The sequence below is a fragment of the Callithrix jacchus genome, chromosome 12 (genome assembly GCF_049354715.1).
Source record: "Callithrix jacchus isolate 240 chromosome 12, calJac240_pri, whole genome shotgun sequence".
Lineage (NCBI taxonomy): Eukaryota > Metazoa > Chordata > Mammalia > Primates > Cebidae > Callithrix > Callithrix jacchus.
Genome location: NC_133513.1, coordinates 93,873,647 through 93,892,168, shown reverse-complemented (window position 1 = coordinate 93,892,168; position 18,522 = coordinate 93,873,647). Strand labels below are relative to the sequence as shown.

Sequence of the window (18,522 nt, the reverse complement as noted above, 5' to 3'; positions counted from 1 at the left end):
TGTCAGAGAAAAATGCTCCCACTGAGTCTCTTTCTAGCCATCCTGTCAGAAAGGAGAAAAAATACTGGCATGGTTTTGGAACTCAAGTCCTCTGACCATGCCTAGGCCTTCTGAGTTCAGAAGTTTCTCCTATGAGGTGTCAACCTCTGCCTCCCAAGTTGGCATACCCAGAACTGTGTCGACCTGGCAGGTTGGAGGTGATCTCAAGCCCTGCTTTTACATTGTACAGCTTCCTCTTTCTTGGTCCTGGGCTCAAGAACAAGGGAGTCAGAGGCTGGGTGCAGTGGCTCACACCTGTAATCCCAGCACTTTGGGAGGCAGAGGTAAGTGGATCATGAGGTCAAGAGATTGAGACCATCCTGGCTAATATGGTGAAACCCAATCTCTATTAAAGATATGAAAATTAGCCGGGCATGATGGCACATGCCTGTAGTGCCAGCTACTCAGGAGGCTGAGGCAGGAGAATCCCTTGAACCTAGAGGTGGAGGCTGCAGTGAGCTAAGATTGCACCACTGCACTCCAGCCTGGCAACAGAGCGAGACTCTGCCTCAAAAAAAAAAAAAAGGGAGTCAGGTTAAGGGTATTTGTTTTTAATTCTCTTTGCCCAAGAACAGAAAGTATTTTAACCTGTATACCAGCAGGTAAGATTCATGACAGCTCTGTGTCGTTCACCACCAAATCCTTACTGAATCCTAAAAAGAGTGCCTAGTATGTAGGTGAGACTCAATTAACTGTGAGAATGAATGAATAGTGGAATGAGCATACTGAATGAGGTAAGAACAAGATTACTGAATTCCTAATTGCAAAGTATACAGCAATTCACTGGGTTATATAAAAGTGAACTGAGTACGATGGTGGCTTTATGTTTTCTAGAAATAGGAGACACCAAGCTAAAACACCGGAAAATCCAAAGCAAGAGGAAGAAACATTTAAAAACCAGGGGGTTGGGGTGGTGCGAGGGCATTCCAGATAACTTAGCCTCCCCAACTCCCAAACAAATACCACCAAACACATGTTCAAACTGAGAAAAAGCAGTTTTAATAGCACACACACATATTCATAGGAATTTAACAAGATGTAGTATAAAATCTTTAAAAAAATAAAAGGAAAGAAAACAAAATCTGTATTTACTGCCTAAGAGCTGGTGGATTAATAACTGGCTGACGGGACTGCCCAGGGAAAACAGATGCACAGATAATGAGGTACACCGACACTGCTCTTGAGTAGGGAATTGCCACGGACCACACTAGCTGCTCCACACACCCAGCCACCTAAACCCTACTCTTGCCTCCTTAGAGACAAACCACCACAGTCATCCCCTAATTCTCCAACTTAGTAGCTTGTTTAACGGGCTACCTCTTAAAATTTTTATTTTCAATTTAAAAATTACCCTTGGCTTAAAGATGCCACACATTATTACTGGCCAGTCCCCACCAATTATATTTGTTTTGATAAAAATAAAAATGCAAATACTCCAACTAAGTCTGGATGATAACACACCATTTTCTATCTTTTACATTTGAGGAGATTTTTTGTGAAGTTGAAAGCAGGCTACTATTTGCGCTTCAAAGCAGAAACAAAATGCCAACCTTCCAAGAGGTGACAAAGGCACCACTGCCATTAGGAGATAGAAAATGTACAAATGCTGTTACTTTACGGCTACGTCGATGCGTTTTGTGCACGGAGAGCCTCTTCACTTAATGTGATGAAACTAGTAGAATTATATTTTCAGATAACAAGAAAAGCAGTTAGAAAATACAGTTACACACAAAAGCATAAACACTTGAAAGTACCTTAATGTGCAGCTTGCAAGATAGGTAATAAGTTTGCCATACATATCCAGAAAATTAGACAAGGCGATTTTTGGCACAGTAATATTGCCAAACACACCACCACTCAGTGCAAGCTTTGTTTGCCAAGTCCCCAAAGTGGCCTGACATTCTTTGTGCAATGAGCATTTCTCCCTCTCTACCACCCCATTCACTGGGCAATAGCAGCAGGAGGGAGACAAAGCATGGGGACTCGAGGGAGAAGAAAAATACTTCATTTGGAAGAAAAACCATGGGCTACTTGTGCTAAAAGAGAGTTACAAAATTTTCATGAGAACCCAAATGCAAATACTGACTGGACTATGACCTGGAGTCTGAACACCTCTACCAGAATCATAAATATAAGGGCCTAAACTCACATCTGGCCATTTATTTTAAAGGGACTCTTAAGTATTTTTTTCTAAAGGAGAAATACAATTACAAATAGATAGATTTTTTTCTTATTGGAACTGTTAAATAAAAATGTATCAAAGTGGTTTTAAATTTGATGGGCAGTTATCTGTTGAAACTGCAATACAAAAGGGTCATTTAAAAAAAAAACACCTGAATAACCCATTTGTCCCCCCATCAATGTACACAATTAGAAAATATTTACACACTGTAAATTACAAGCAATATAAGCAGTATTTTATACTTTGAGATTTTGTACACTTTACACAATGCAAAATGAGAAAAATATGAACACGTATAAAATTACACACAAAGAATGTATCTACAAAGGATTAAATTACAGAATGAAAGCCCGCATTGTTGGGCAGATAGATGCCAGAGTTTCAAGCTTCTGTCAAATATAACTCTTTGTATCTATCTCTTTAACCATAAATGGCATTTTGTAACAATACCCTTGAGAGGTAGTATCAAGATAATAATATTCCTACCAGTAAACAACACAGAATAAAACTTTTGTTGGTCTGACTCTTGGAGCCTCAATCAGTTCAGGTTCTTGGAAACTGGATTTATTTAGTCTTCCCTATAAAATCTGACTGCCCAATGCTTGACATGAGGTCGAAAGTTACTGATGCTATTTTAAATGATACATTTAAGACAAAATGCTTTTGATTCCTAAGCCTCAATTTAGAGGTAGAAAGTTATTTCTTTCCCTCTCAAACCACAAACATTAAGTCCAGTTTCCATTCCCTTCCATCACCTTTCCCCCCACAACTGCAGACACTAGAGCACTCAGGAGAACAGGTCACTCAAGCCAACACTGAAAGAACAACAAAAAAAGTTGGTATTCTTTCAGGAAACAAGCCCTCCTAAAAGGGACACCTAGTTAATAAAATAATTTTTTTTAATTGGCTAGTAAGAGTTTGTTACTACCCCTGGGCTAAAACCAGCATGTGCACTTCCACTAACCCTCTACCATTTAAACCAAAGGATGGCTTTCCAGTGTTTTAAGAATTTAAAGCAGCTGTGGTTTTGAAGTGCAACAACTTCAAGATACAAGCACGTGCACACACACATGCACGCACACACGCACGCACACACAGACACAGTGTCCCAAAGAATGAACACCATTCAGGTCTCTGCCAAAGTTACATACTCATGGAAACAAGGTTGTTGGAAACTTGTCCAGATCTTTAGGCTTTTACAACATAGACTTCTGTAATGTGGTTACCAAGAGCCAGGATTCTAAGATTTAGCCAAGATTCTAAGATTTAAACAGTATTTAAAATATATGCATTTAAAAGAAATCCAGAACAAACTACATATGAATGTTCTGGCATAAAAACAGAGCCACTACCTTACAGCCTACTCTTCCCCTTAAGGGGATCGGACATAACAAACATCTGTTTCTCAACTGTTTGTTAAATGTATTTTAAAAACACATTTATAATCTTGAGTAATGAAGGAAAATGCATGGATTGAAACCTCCCTGTGGTTTATAAAAGTTACAGAAGAGATTTATGCTTTTTCTTACTAAACTCAGTTTTAAGCTTTCCCTTTGTGTCCTAAAATAACCCAACTGGAACTTGGTCTTGATTTCCATGCTGGTCCAAGCTCTTTCTTATATATTTCCTGTGATTATGCAAGTGACAAAAATACTATCTAAAAAAGATAATTGGCTTGTAATTTAATAAGAGGAGTTATTGGGGCAGTTTAGATATGTGACTATTAGCTGCTTCTACCCCTCCCCTCTTCTAGTAAGAGTCTGCTTTTTTCAAAGGTCAGTTGCCTTAACAATTAAGCAGATCACAATTCATATCTGCTTCAGATGGCAATTTCTTCATTATCAGCTTCATACTAGATATTCAAGTGGCATATTTGCTATATATTTTCTTGGCATTCCATTGGATTCTGTAATAATCCTTTCTACTCCTCTAGGAAAGGCTCTTACTGAATTTCTCTTGGTTGATCTTTTTGCTGCTGTACTCCTCTTAAGAATCTGGTACCCAGAAGTCATGAAGCTGCCCCTAAAAAAGGGAAGGAGAAAAGAGAGGGGAAAGGAAAATTTAATAAGATTATATGAACCAATCCTTATAAAACTACTAATCATCAGACAATGGTTTTTGACAAGTAATAAAATCTTTATATTGATTTCTCTGAAACTTTATGGTAATCAGATTCAAATTTCACATTCAGTGGTCAAACAAGAAAAAACAGTATAAAGTAAGTGCCGGATGTTTTTCCCACCACTGCACAAATGGAGGGACTCAGTTAAGCAGATTAAGTTATGTTAAGCTGATTAGTATAGCTTTGCTATTAAATTATTTTCTGAGGTTTGTTTTTTTTGAGATGGAGTTTTGCTCTTGTTGCCCAGGCTGGAGTGCAATGGCGCAATCTTGGCTCACTGCAACCTTCCCCTCCCGGGTTCAAGCGATTCTCCTGCCTCAGCCTCCTGAGTAGCTGGGACTACAGGTGTGAGCCACCATGTCCAGCTAATTTTTGTATTTTTAGTAGACGGGGTTTCACCATGTTGACCAGGATGGTCTCAATCTCTTGACCTCATGATCTGTCCTCCTCAGCCTCCTAAAATGCTGAGATAATAGGTGTGAGCCACCATACCCAGCCCTATTTTCTGTTTTAACATCACGTCAGTACATGATGACCATTAAAAGAAAATCTATTAAGGTTAGAAACAAATACAAAAACAATAAAACATAAGTTTAAGATTTCTCAAAAACTTCAAATAGATTGCTTTATCTAGTTAATATTCAGTGTTTCTTTTTTTGGATACAAAATATAAGCAACTTCTAGGCCCTAGCTACTCAAAGTTTAGTCCCCTGGACCAGCAGCATTGGCATTAATTTGAGAACTTGTTAGAAGTACAGAATATTGGCCGGGCACAGTGGCTCACGCCTATGATCCCAGCACTTTGGGAGGCTGAGTCGGGTGGATCACGAGGTCAAGAGATTGAGACCATCCTGGTCAACAAGGTGAAACCCCATCTCTACTAAAAATACAAAAATTAGGCCAGGCTCAGTGGCTCAAGACTGTAATCCCAGCACTTTGGGAGGCTGAGGCGGGTGGATCACGAGGTCAAGAGATCGAGACCATCCTGGTCAACATGGTGAAACCCCGTCTCTACTAAAAATACAAAAAATTAGCTGGGCATGGTGGCGCGTGCCTGTAATCCCAGCTACTCAGGAGGCTGAGGCAGGAGAATTGCTTGAACCCAGGAGGTGGAGGTTGCGGTGAGCCGAGATCGCGCCATTGCACTCCAGCCTGGGTAACGAGAGCAAAACTCCACCTCAAAAAAAAAAAAGTATAGAATATCTCAGTTCTCACTCCAGATCTATGAGTCAGAATCCATATTTCAGCAAATTCCTAGTTGATTCCTATGCACATTAAAATTTGAGAAGCATCATTTTAGACAAGTCTATACCAGTTACTCTGTAAACAAGCAGGCTAGCACACTTACTAGTTGTTAAAAAAAGAATGTCCCTCTTAGGCAAAGATTCCTTAGATATAACATAAAAAAAAAAGTGACAAATATATATATATATAATAAATAAAGGAAAGGCAACACACAGAATAGAAGAAAATATTTACAAATTATATCTCTAATAAGGGATTTGTATCCAGAATACATGGAGAAGCCATACAACTCAATAATAGGGAGATAACTCAGTTCGAAAATATGCTTTTTGAAATGAAATATAGGATGAAAAAAATGGGCAAAGGATCTTAATAGACATTTCTGCAAAAAAGCTATACAAATGACCAATAGGCACATGAAAAGATGTTTAACACCATTAATCATTAGGGAAATGCAAACTAAAACCACAGTGAGATTCTGCTTCCCTACTCCCCACTAGCTTTAGTAAAAACAAGTGATGGTGAGAATATGGAGAAATGAGAAACCTCATACATTCTGGTGGGAATATAAAATGATGCAGTCACTTTGGAAAACAGTCTGGTAGTTTCTTAAAACACTTAACATAGAATTACCATATGGCTCAGCAATTCAACTTCCTTTTCAAATGTTTCATTTGAGAACGTATATTCACATAAAAACTTGCATACAAATGTTCGTGGAAACATTATTTGTAATAGCCAGAATGTGAAAACAATACAAATGTCTAATAAGTGGATAAATAAATGTGATATATCTAAACAGTGGAAACTTATTTGGCAATAGAAGGGATAGACATGACATAACATGGATTCACTTATCATAATATTAACTGAAAGCAGCCAATTACAAAAGACTACACAGTATATCTCATTTACAGATGTCCAGAATAGAGAAATCTATACTGACAGAAAGTAGATTAGTGTTTGCCTAGGGCTTGGGAGGAGGCAGGAGGGGAATCAAGGTAGCAGGGGAAAGGGGAATGACTGCTAATGGGTGTGGGATTTCTTTTTGGGGGTGACAAAAATGTTCTAAAATTAGACTGTGGTGATGGTATTTACTCTGTGAATAAAAACCACTGTACATGTCAAATGGGTAAAATGTATTGTATGTGAATTCTATCTTAATAGAGCTGTCTTAAAAATACTCTTCATTGAATAACCTCTACGTGATGCAATGTAATATTTTAAAATGGGCTGAACCACTTCTGGAAATAAATTAATGAATATAAAGCAAACAAAAACTCAGCGTTTTCAGTTTATCTTAAGATAACTAGAAGCAAGTACAGTGTTATACTCTACTTTCTTTCAAACAGTATGAAAAGTATCATTTAGCGAAACTATTAAGATTAAGTGAAACTAAATAATAAAACGACACCTGAGTAGGCCGACAGTTCTGGATTATTTCCTGCCATTTTCCATGTATCCTGGCGACCAAGTCTTTCACCTTTAAAAATATTAAATAGGGAAAAAGCGATCAGATCAAAACATCCTCACCTACAATCAGCTTAACACTACACAAAAGATCTGACAGCTGCATCAGGCCCACACTCAATAGCTCAATTCTGTCAACAAAGAGAAAATACACTCCTCATCTTTTGGAGGAGCTTTCAAATCATAGTAATAAGATTTTCCTTCATCACCAAAATCGAAACTACTGACTACTTAGGATTTAATTTTCCTGTTATTAAAGATCATCCAGAAAAACACATTCTCTGCCTTCAGAGGAACTCAATTTTACCTTGCTGGCTTCCGAACACCCAGATAGAGAAGCTGAAGGGTGGTCTGTGTCAACAGGACCCAAGGCTTTGGCTGTTCCCTGCCTTCCCTTCCCAGCTTCCATTTGAAAGGATTAAGGCCATTAAAAAAATGTTCACCTGGCTGGGCACAGTGGCTCATGTCTGTAATTCCAGCACTTTGGGAGGCTGAGGTGGGTAGATCACCTGAGGTAGGGAATTTGAGACCAGCTTAACCAACATGGAGAAACCCTGTTTCTACTAAAAATACAAAATTAGCTGGGTGTAGTGGCAGGTGCCTATGATCTCAGCTACTAGGAAGGCTGAGGCAGAAGAGTCGCTTGAACCTGGGAGGTGAAGGTTGCAGTGAGCCGAGATTGTGCCATCACACTCCAGCCTGGGCAACAAGAACAAAGCTCCATCTCAAAAAAATTAAAATTAAAATAAAATAATTAAAAAAGAAGGTTTATTTGTTCCTCTCCACATTATTAGAAGATCCAAAATTCACTGTTACTCCTCTCTATGTTTTTGCCCAATTACTATTAATCCCCTTTAAATATCTAGTATATTCCTACATTTGGAGGTTTAGCAAGTCTCCAAATTACCACAAAAGTCTCTAAGTTACCACAAATACCAAACTCTAGCACTCCAGGGATTCTCAATTAGCTATTGAATATGACTGTTTGAGAAAAATGTTTTAAACAACTCAGGAATTTCATAGCAGCTTTACATTTATAAAGTAAATTACAATCTCTGCTTTTTTCTCCATGTACGGTTTGGCAAATTAAATTTCTCCAAATCAATCACCAACTTTTCTGCAACAGAGCCTTTTGGAGAGGCAGGCAACTTGCCTGCTTCAGCAGGACCACTCCCTGAGGCAATTTCCACAGACCACTGTGTCACTTTCCACTTTAAGAGAAGCACTGGCAACAATCTGTGCCAAGCCCTTGTCTTTAAGAAACAAAACTTGGATGGTCCCCTTTGAGCATGTCTGTCAGTAACAGCCACTACGAAGTTCTACAGGCCAGCAATTCTAGTCAGCGAATACTCAAAAGAATGTGCTTCTGAAACTCAGGTTCTACTCTAGGGCAAAGAGCTATCCCCTTCATGTATTTGAAAATCAGAAATCTGATAACAATTTCATTAGTTGCTTATTTTTGTATTTAACTTAAATTTACTAAAATAAATACATATACTAAATCCACATGGGCATTGTTCAAATACTAACCTTTGCAGCTAATTAATCTAAGATGTTAAGTTACAAAGCTGAGACTTTAATAACTATCCAAATACAAGAGGCAAAAAGAATCAGCATTGCGTTACATCACCAAAGCTAAATGATAATATTGGAATAAAAAAAAAGGCATTTTTGAGACAGAGACTTGCTCTGTCATCCAGGCTGGAGTGCAGTGGCGCGATCTCAGCTCACTGCAAGCTCCGCCTCCTGGGTTCAAGTGATTCCTCTTCCTCAGCCTCCTGAATAGCTGGGACTACAGGTGCATGCCACCATACCTGGCTCATTTTTATATTTAGAAAAAAGTATTTTAAAAGTGTCTGGAATTTTTCTCCTTGGGTGTTAGACGTTTCAGAACCAAAAAGAAAGTGAAAAGTGTATTTGCTTTGAGCTTTTTTTCTTTCACTTTTAATTTAGCTACATGAATCTAACAGGAACTGAGTTCTGCTGTTAAGGAGAAAGTCCTATTTCTAATCTTACACGTTTCTGTTTTGAGACAGAGTCCTACTCTGTCTCCCAGGCTGGGATGCCAATGGTGTGTTCACAGCTCATTGCAACCTCAAACTCTGAGGCTGCAGTGATCCTCCTTCCTCAGCCTCCCAACGATGTGGAATTACAAGTGCGTGCCACCATGCCTGGCCAGTTTTCAAAATTTTTGTAGAGATGGAGTCTTGCTATGTTGCCCAGGCTGGTCTTGAACTCTTGGCTTCAAGCAATCCTTCTGCCTTGGCCTCACAAAGTATTGGGATTGCAGGTATGAGCCACCGTGCCCAGACTTTTATGTTCTTTTTCTGATACAGGCCTGTATGCTTCTATCCTTAAATATTAATACAACCAAGATTAAGCCAAAAAAAAGAGAGAAATAAAAGAAAAAACACACTTACCTTAGTTCTGTAAAAAAGTCTTGCATCTTCCCTAATATCACATTTAACATGCTTTTCCAAAGCCCCACAGAGCAGCACAAAGTGTTTCTGTGCAAAACAAATGCCAGGAATGAAAACAACTCTGATGCATTACAAATTAACGAAGAAGAAATTATGCAGTTAGAACAACTAAATCATTTAAAAATCTACTATTCCTGATAGCAATGACTGATGTTAACCATCCAACGTAACAGTAGTTGTATCAGTGAAAGTAGTGGCTTCCATGACAGTGAGATTACAGGTTTAAAAACTATACATTATAACAAAAGTTGTTTTGCTATGCATTATAACTCATATTAATGAAAATTAACCCCAGAGCTCCAACTGGGTAATGTAATGCTCAGAAACTTAAAAAGTCCTTCTTTTAACACATTCTCTAATAAAATATTCAGATAAGAGCTAGTGTGTTTTCTCTTTTTTAATTAAAAAATTTTTTTTTGAGACAGAGTTTTGCTCTTATTACCCAGGCTGGAGTATAATGGCATGATCTTGGTCACTGCAACCTCTGCCTCCTGGGTTCAACTGATTTTCCTGCCTCAGCCTCCCGAGTAGCTGGGATTACAGGCATGCGTCACCACGCCTGGTTAATTTTGTATTTTAGTAGATGGGGTTTCTCCTTGTTGGTCAGGCTGGTCTTGAACTCCCGACCTCAGGTGATTCACCCCCCTCGGCCTCCTAAAGTGCTGTGATTACAGGCATGAGCCACCACGCCTAGCCCCAAATTTTTTTTAAAGAAATGGGTCTGGCTCTATTGCCAGGTTGGAGTGCAGTGGCACAATTATAGCTCACTGCACCCTCGAACTCCCCAGTTCAACATCCTCCAGTCTCAGCCTCCTGATTAGCTAGGGTTACAGGCATGCGCCACCATGCCCAGTTTTTTGTTTTTTGTTTTTTTTTTTTTCCTGAGACAGAGTCTTGCCGTGTCACCGAGGCTAGAGTGCAGTGGTGGGATCTTAGCTCACTGCAACCTCCAACTCCCAGGTTCAGGCAATTCTCTACCTCAGCCTCCAGAGTAACTGGAATTATAACCATGCCCAGATAATTTTTGCATTTTCAGTAGAGACAAGGTTTCATCATATTGGCCAGGTTGGTCTCAAACTCCTGACCTCAGGTGATCCACCTGCCTCAGCCTCCCAAAGTGCTGGAATAATAGGTGTGAGCCATCACACCTAGCCAATTTTTTTTTTTTTTAATTTTTAAATTTTTTTGTAGAGACAGGGTCTTACTTTGTTGCCAAGGCTAATGTCAAATGCCTGGCTTCAAGTGATCCTCCCACTTCAGCCTCCCAATGTGTTGAGATTACAAGCATGAGCCACTGCGCTTGGCTAGCACAACACTGGCCTATTTAATATTTGATGTTGGTATCTTATGAATATATTATACTATTGCCAAGGTATAATGGTTAAGTTCCACTCCAACAAACAGAGCTAACATTTGCTGACAAATAATTCTTTTCAATATGACATGGTTACAAGACCACTATCCTGCCCCTCTTTCTGGTATACATGGGAATTCTTACAGGAAAATCAGTTTGAGATTTTTTTTTTAAGAGATATGGTCTTGCCCTGTTGCCCAGGCTAAGCAGTGGTGGGATCATAGCTCACTGCAGCTTTGAATTCTTGGGCTCAAACAATCTTCGCATCTCAGTCTTTTGGGTAGCTGGGACTACAGGTGTGTGCCACCACACCTGGCTAGTTTTTGTTTTTGATTTTTTTGTACAGACAGCATCTTGCTATGTTGCCTAAGCTGATTTTAAACTCCTAGGCTCAAGTAATCCTTCTTGCCCTGCCTCCCAAAGTGTTGGGATTACAGGCATGAGACACCACACCTGGCCCTATTTTTTTTTTTTTTATGTAGGAACAACATAAGCTTTCACTAATAGAGGTTCATACTCAATTCTTTGAAAAATTAAGCATCTTAAATTTTACAAATGTAGAGACCTAAGCAGTTCTCTCATATATACTTGGTGAGAATGTAAATGAACACTTTCTGGGGTGAAAATGTGATAATAGCTATTTAAAATAATTAAAATTTGAAATATTTATAAATTTTTGATCCGGTAATTCTACTTCTAGGAATTTACCTTATAGCTATGCTTGCCGAAATAGGCAAAGATATATGAATATCTTTCATATTCATATATCTTTGATGAATATGGCATGAATGAAATAGGCATGTTCATGTTAACACTATGTATAATCACAAAAAACATACTGTTTATCAATAAAGGCTTCAAAATGCTATAGTTATTAGACAGAAGTGCTAATATTTGATTTTTTAGATATTTTTTGAGACAGGCTCTCACTCTGTCACCTGGGCTGGAGGGCAGTGGCATGACCACAGCACATGGCAGCCTTGACCTCCTTGGGCTCAGGTGTTCCTCCTACCTCAGCCTCCCAAGTAGCTTCTGGGACTACAGGCATGTATCACCATGCCCAGCTAACTGATTTTGTTTTTTGTAAAGATGGCATTTTGCTATGTTGCCCAGGCTGGTCTTGAACTCCTGGGCTAAAGCAATCTGTGTACCTCAGCTTCCCAAAATGTGAGGATAACAGCTGTGAGCCACTGCGGCCAACCAAGTACTAATATGTTAAAAAGGAAAAAAAGGAAGTTGCAAATGATACTAATAGTATGATTCCATTTTGTTAAAGTAATTGTTAGTACATGTAACGTATTAGTAAATTGTGAAGAAATTTACAGGAGGGCATTGGATTGTAGGAGTCTTTCACTTTCTACCTTATTTAAATTTTACAATAATCACTTTTTTTTTTTTTTTTTTAATAGAGATGGCATTGCCCAGGCTGCTCTTGAACTCCTGGGCTCCTGGGCTCAAACGATCCTCTTGACTTGGACTCCCAAAGTGCTGGGATTACAGGCATGAGCCACCATGCCCAGTCACTGACTTTTTTAATCATAAAAAGTAATTTATAGCCAGGTGCAGTGGCTCATGCCTGTAATCCCAGCACTTTGGGAGGCCAAGGCGGGCGGATCACAAGGTCAGCAGTTTGAGCCCAGCCTGGCCAACATGGTGAAACCCGGTCTCTACTAAAAATATAAAAATTAGCTGGGCGTGGTGGCTAGTGCCTGTAATCCCAGCTACACAGGAGGCTGAGGCAGGAGAATCGCTTGAACCTGGGAGGTGGAGGTTGCAGTGACCCAAGACCATACCACTGCACTCTAGCCTGGACAACAGGGTAAGACTCCATCTCAAAAAAAAAAGAAGGTAATTTGAAAAATATAAAAACCATATAACAACATTACAGACAGATCACTACATTAGCCTCCAATCAGGAGAGCAAACACTTTTTTTTTTTTTTTGAGACAGAGTTTTGCTCCTGTGGCCCAGGCTGGAGGGCAATGGTGCCAACTTGGAGCATTGCAACCTCTGCCTCCTGAGTTCAAGCAATTTTGCTTCAGCCTCCCAAGTAGCTGGGATTACAGGCACCCACAACTATGTTTGGCTAATTTTTGTATTTCTAGTAACGAAGGGGTTTCATCATGTTGGTCAGGCTGGTCTCAAACTTCTTACTTCAGGTGATCCACCTACCTTGGCCTCCCAAAGTGCTGGGGTTATAGGCGTGAGCCACCGCACCTGGCTGCAAACAGAGTTTTATGCACAATAGCATTTATAAAAACGCAAGAACTGGTCTTGTGTCTTTTCTATCATGTCTAGTAGATACTATGTTTTTTGTTTTTTTGAGGTGGAGTCTCCCTCTGTTGCCCAGGCTGGAGTGTGGTGGTATATCAACTCACTGCAACTTCCACCTCCTGGGTTCAGGCGGTTCTCCTCCCTTATCCTCTGGAGTAGCTGGGATTACAGGCATCTGCCACCATGCCTAGCTAATTTTTTTGCATTTTTAGTAGACAGGGTTTCATCATGTTAGCCAGGCTGGTCTTGAATTTCTGACCTCAAGTGATCTGCCTGCCTTGGCCTCCCAAAGCCCTGGGATTATAGGCGTGAGCCACCACAGCGGGCCTACATTTTAAAACAGGAATTAGAGTAGTTAAGATATAAACAAGAGGAATTAAGCAAGAACTTTCCCCAGGGATATGGGAAGAATAAAATAATTCAAAATGAAAATCTTAATATGGGAAGATAATTTAGAAATGCATTTCTAAAGTAGCCTGCCTTACCATCAGTTTAATTTTGAAGGCAAATGTTATTTCTAAAGGAAAAAAAAGGGGAAGGGAGAAGAGATGGGAAGAGAGGAGCTAATAGCTGGCTGTATGACAGATGCAGCTGACAGCAGTAACTTAAGCATATTCTGAAAATGAACCTATAGTCTAAGAAGAATATATAATTGGAGTCCTGAGCTAAGGAATCTGGGAGTGGCCAATCTGGAGTTTCACTCCTTATCTATGAAGGACATCTGAATCCCCGGCCCATCCCTTGGAAGGCCACACAAGGGATCTCCACAGGGGATGGAGGCCCTTTCTTCCGGATTAAATGGAGGTTGCTAGGTAGAGGGTGCTAAGTGAAAATGCCATATAAACTGCACGGTGTCTATAAATGGTAAGATTTCTCCTGTGCAGCATGCTGCCACTTGACTGCCATTTCTACTGGAGTCAATACGGGTCCAGCACAACACTGGCCCATTTGATATTTGGTAAGTTGCTATCTTATGAAAATATTATACTATTGCCAAGGTATAATGGTTAAGTTCCACTCCAACAAACAGAACTAACATTTGCTGACAATTCCTTTTTTTTTTTTTTTTGAGATGGAGTTTCACTGTTGCTGCCCAGGCTGGAGTATAGTGGCTCAATCTCCGCTCACTGTAACCTGCACCTCCTGGGTTCAAGTGATTCTCCTGCCTCAACCTCCCAAACAGCTGGGAATACAGGCACCCACCACCACACACAACTACTTTTTTTGTATTTTTAGTAGAGATGGTGTTTCACCATGTTGGCCAGGCTGGTCTTGAACGAACTCCCGACCTCAGGTGATCCACCCACCTTGGCATCCCAAAGTTTAGGGATTATGGGCATGAGCCATGGTGCCAGGCTGACAATTCTTTTCGATATGGTTACAAGACCACTATCATGCCCCTCTTTCTGGTATACATGTAAATTATTATAGCAAAATCAGTAAGCTTTTATTAAGTTTTCTCCTATATAAAGCATGTTCACTCATTCCATCAATAGTGACAACTATTTAAAAACAGCAGCAACGACACTAAACACTACCTACCCGTTGTCCAGAAGAAAAAGAATGAGAACAACTAACTTCACCGACTAAATGAAGAAGAATGTAGGTCAGGTAATATGCCTGTTAGAGAAATGAATACAATTAACACCTATGAATTAGCTAGCATAGATGTCATTCCAATTTACACATTAGGAAAGTTGCCCAGGAAGGAAAAAGGATATGTTAAAGTTAACCCAGCTGGTCAGTAAGGAAAAGCCAAGCATTTAAACTAGGGTTTCTGAATTCTAACTCAAGTGCATTCTTTTACCATGAATCACGGTAAATGATTCATGACCTCATGACTGCCCTAATAAAGGGCTACAAAAAATGCTCTTGGGAGCAAATCACCAACAACCACCCTTTTACCTAAATTTACAACTCTCAGATTTATGGAAGATTTCATGATATCAATACATTAAAAATATCATTCGCTTTAAAATTATGTTTGCTGGAATGTATCTAGTGTCCAAATCCACAAATGCCTACATTATCAATCTATGCTTAGGAAGCTGGTATTATCAGTTATGCTTCTTTTTTTTTTTTTAAAAGATGGGGTTTCACCATGTTGGTCAGGCTGGTCTTAAACTCCTGACCTTAGGTGATCCACCCGCCTTGGCCTCCAAAGTGCTTGGATTACAGGCGTGAGCCACCACACCCGGCCATCAGTTATGCTTCTATGTACTCTTTGAGATCTTCAAGTGCTGGATACCTGCTTTTCAAGTTCTAAATGAAGACTGTCATCAATAGTGCCATTTGGTTGTTCAGCCTTTTTCTTTAAGACCATTTTCTTTAACAAATCAGAAGGCTTCATTTGTACAAGATAGCGATGTAGGACTGATACCTATCAAAAGAAAGAGATGACATTGAACAAAGCTAAATAATACAGTTGCTCTTTCTTAGGTTACTTGTTCCAGTGTGTCCTTTTTCATTTTGTCCTTTTATTATAGCTTTCTTTACTCTTGAACAATATCCATTTCCTCTTTACGTAAAACTTCTCAGATGCTTAAAAAGGGATTTTAAATGGCCAGGTGAGGTGGTTCATGCCTATAATTAGCACTTTAAAGAGGCCAAGACAGGTGGATCACCTGAGGTCAGGAGTTTGAAACCAGCCTGACCAACATGGAGAAACCTTGTCTATACTAAAAATACAAAAATAAGTTGGGCATGGTGGTGCATGCCTGTAGTCCTAGCTACTCAGGAGGCTGAGGCACGAGAATTGCTTGAATCCACGGGGTGGAGGTTGCAGTGAGCCGAGATGGTGCCACAGCACTCCAGCCTGGGCAACAGAGCAAAACTCTGTCAAAATAAAAGGGGGATATCAAATTAAAGATTTAGTACTTGTAACTTAGGATAAATTCTTAGGAGACCAAATAATATTATATAGAGTCCACAGGGAATGCTTTCTCTGTTAAATTATTTGAAAGTCAACAAAGTTGACTCTCCCTGTGGTTAGAAGTCATTGAATTCTGGAAAGAACTATAAGAATTTGGGGTAAAAATCACAACTAGATTGTAATTTGAATATCAGTTAGTGAATTTGAGGATTAAATTATTCATGTAATCATTCAGTTAATTATTCTATTTTACAGCTGGGCACGGTGGCTCGATCCTGTAATCCCAGCACTTTGGGAGGCTTAGATGGGCAGATCACAAGGTAAAGAGACTGAGACCACCCTGGCCAACGTGGTGAAACCCTGTCTCTACCAGAAGTACAAAAAATGAGCTGGGTGTGGTGGTACGCACCTGTAATCCCAGATACTTGGGAAGCTGAGGCAGGAGAATCACTTGGGAGGTGGAGGTTGCAGTGAGCTGAGATAGCGCCACCGCACTCCTTCTCAAAAAAAAAGAAAAAAAAAAAAGAAAATGAAAAGCTCTCATTGAAAGGAATGAGAGCTATTAGCTAACTACCCTGGTAGCTCCAGCATGATCCCCATATATCTGGAATCAAATGTACCTCAACTCTACTACAGCAGAAACCAGCTGTGCCCATCAATCTCTCCATCTCATGGTATCTTTTTTTTTGAGATGAAATCTCACTCTGTTGCCCAAGCTGGAGTGCAGTGGTGCAATCTTGACTCACTGCAACCTCTATCTCCTGGGTTCAAGTGATTTTCCTGCCTCAGCCTCCCGAGTAGCTGGGACTGTTTTGTTTTTTAATTCGTTGGTCCTGGCAGCATACCTTGTACCAAACTGTAATTCGAACAAGAACAAAGAGAAATCAAGATCATGTTCTATGGTGAGTTTTCAAATCCAACCAACGCAGCCCCATTAGTGATATCAATGTTTGTAAAAAAGGCTTCAGAACTTCTCAGAGTGGGACTTCCATAGGACACTTTTTCAAATTAAAAATATATATATATATATTAGAGACAGAGTCTCCCTATATTGCTTAGGTTGAACTTGAACTCCTAGATTCAAAAGATTCTCTGGTCTTGGCCTCCCAAGTAGCTGGGACTATAGGTGCAAGCCACCACACCCAGCACCAGCCAGACATGTTTACCCACACTCTCATATATACATGATATATTCTTATTGAACAAGTACTGGAAGGCAACTATAAGCTCTATCATCTAAAAAGACTAATATTAAAACAGGTTGAAGATTCGATCAATGTACAACAGTTTTGCAATTGCTAAACTTGTGATAAAATTGCTAACTTGGAAAAGCTGAACTAATTCAATAAACGGCATCATATTCCTATAATTGCACACTATGATTTTCCCAGTAGTTTATATATTAATTCACATCTGATTGTCCATAACCATCCTATGTGGTGGAAGGTGCAAAACTATATCCATTTCACAGATGAAAAAACTGGATCTTGCTAAGTTTGCTAAAGATTACATGAATAGTATCATGCTTGAGAGCTGAGCTCTGACCCTACGACCCTTGACTTAGGGTTCATTGATTTTCCCTATAACCCTCATTACCTCTCCCATTTATTAAAAATAAAAATATATTTATTGATACCTGCAGATTATTGGCATTAGGAACATCTTCATGTTTCTCATCCAAAAGCTTTGAAATAATCACCAGACTGAGGCACTGTCTCAGTTGCCTAGAATTAGAAGTTAAAAGTGTTTAGAATGTTATTTTAATTAATACTGTTTGAAAAGCAAATGAATGAGCCAACAGGAGTTCTAGTTCTAATTGGAAATATAAGCAATGTTTCAAGAGAAGTCTGTATAAGAACATATAAGCTGTTACAGAATAGTACAATTTTCATGTAAAATATTTGTACATAAACGAGTTATCTTAAGCTCAGTAAATCATTTAATAGCCTTTGACCCTGATGGTTTACTGACAGAAAATTATTTTTTAATTGCTGAAATTTCTTTTTACTAAAGCAAAAAAAGCTAATTCATTAATTTTTGTGGAATCTGTATTAAGGCATCAGATAAACTAAATTTAAAAATTAAAAATTAAAAATATTCAGCTTGGGTGACAGAGTGAGACTCTGTTTCAAAAAAAAATTACATAATGATCTGAGTAAGAATCAGAATATGCAGAATCCGGCTATTAATGCCTTTTCTCACAACTAAATATGAAATAAACACCTCTGAGCTAATACTCAAAGAATGATGAATGAAAATAAAGAACCCAAGGCATTTCATTAATATAAAATTATAAAATTTCTTAATGTTGAATTCTCACTTTTCAATACCTTCCACGTGATGTCCAATTAGGAACCAGCTGTACCAACCACAGAAGGTTGTGGGGATGACTGGAGAGTTCATTTATGCCCAGACAGAGTTCAGGCACCTGAAAAAGAAAAGGTTTCTTTTCAAACAGAACAGTGGAATCAAATACCCAATAGA

General features: G+C 39.2%; 1 protein-coding gene across 9 annotated transcripts in view; it reads right to left on the bottom strand.

Moving 5' to 3' along the window:
- Positions 1-1,015: 1,015 nt before the first annotated feature.
- Positions 1,016-18,522, bottom strand: part of SLF2 (SMC5/6 complex localization factor 2) — a 62,485-nt gene continuing 44,978 nt past the window's right edge. For 7 of the 9 annotated variants that reach the window (XM_035268782.3, XM_054243243.2, XM_078346276.1 and 4 more), the window contains exons 14-20: positions 18,369-18,466; positions 17,675-17,762; positions 15,415-15,546; positions 14,709-14,786; positions 9,479-9,565; positions 7,003-7,071; positions 1,016-4,243 (exon numbers count right to left, since the gene is read on the bottom strand). In XM_035268782.3, coding sequence (XP_035124673.1) covers positions 4,208-4,243; positions 7,003-7,071; positions 9,479-9,565; positions 14,709-14,786; positions 15,415-15,546; positions 17,675-17,762; positions 18,369-18,466 — 588 coding nt within the window. In that variant the 3' untranslated portion in view covers positions 1,016-4,207. The remainder of the gene's footprint in view (positions 4,244-7,002; positions 7,072-9,478; positions 9,566-14,708; positions 14,787-15,414; positions 15,547-17,674; positions 17,763-18,368; positions 18,467-18,522) is intronic. The other 2 variants (XM_009010168.5, XM_078346275.1) reach the window with 1 other exon arrangement.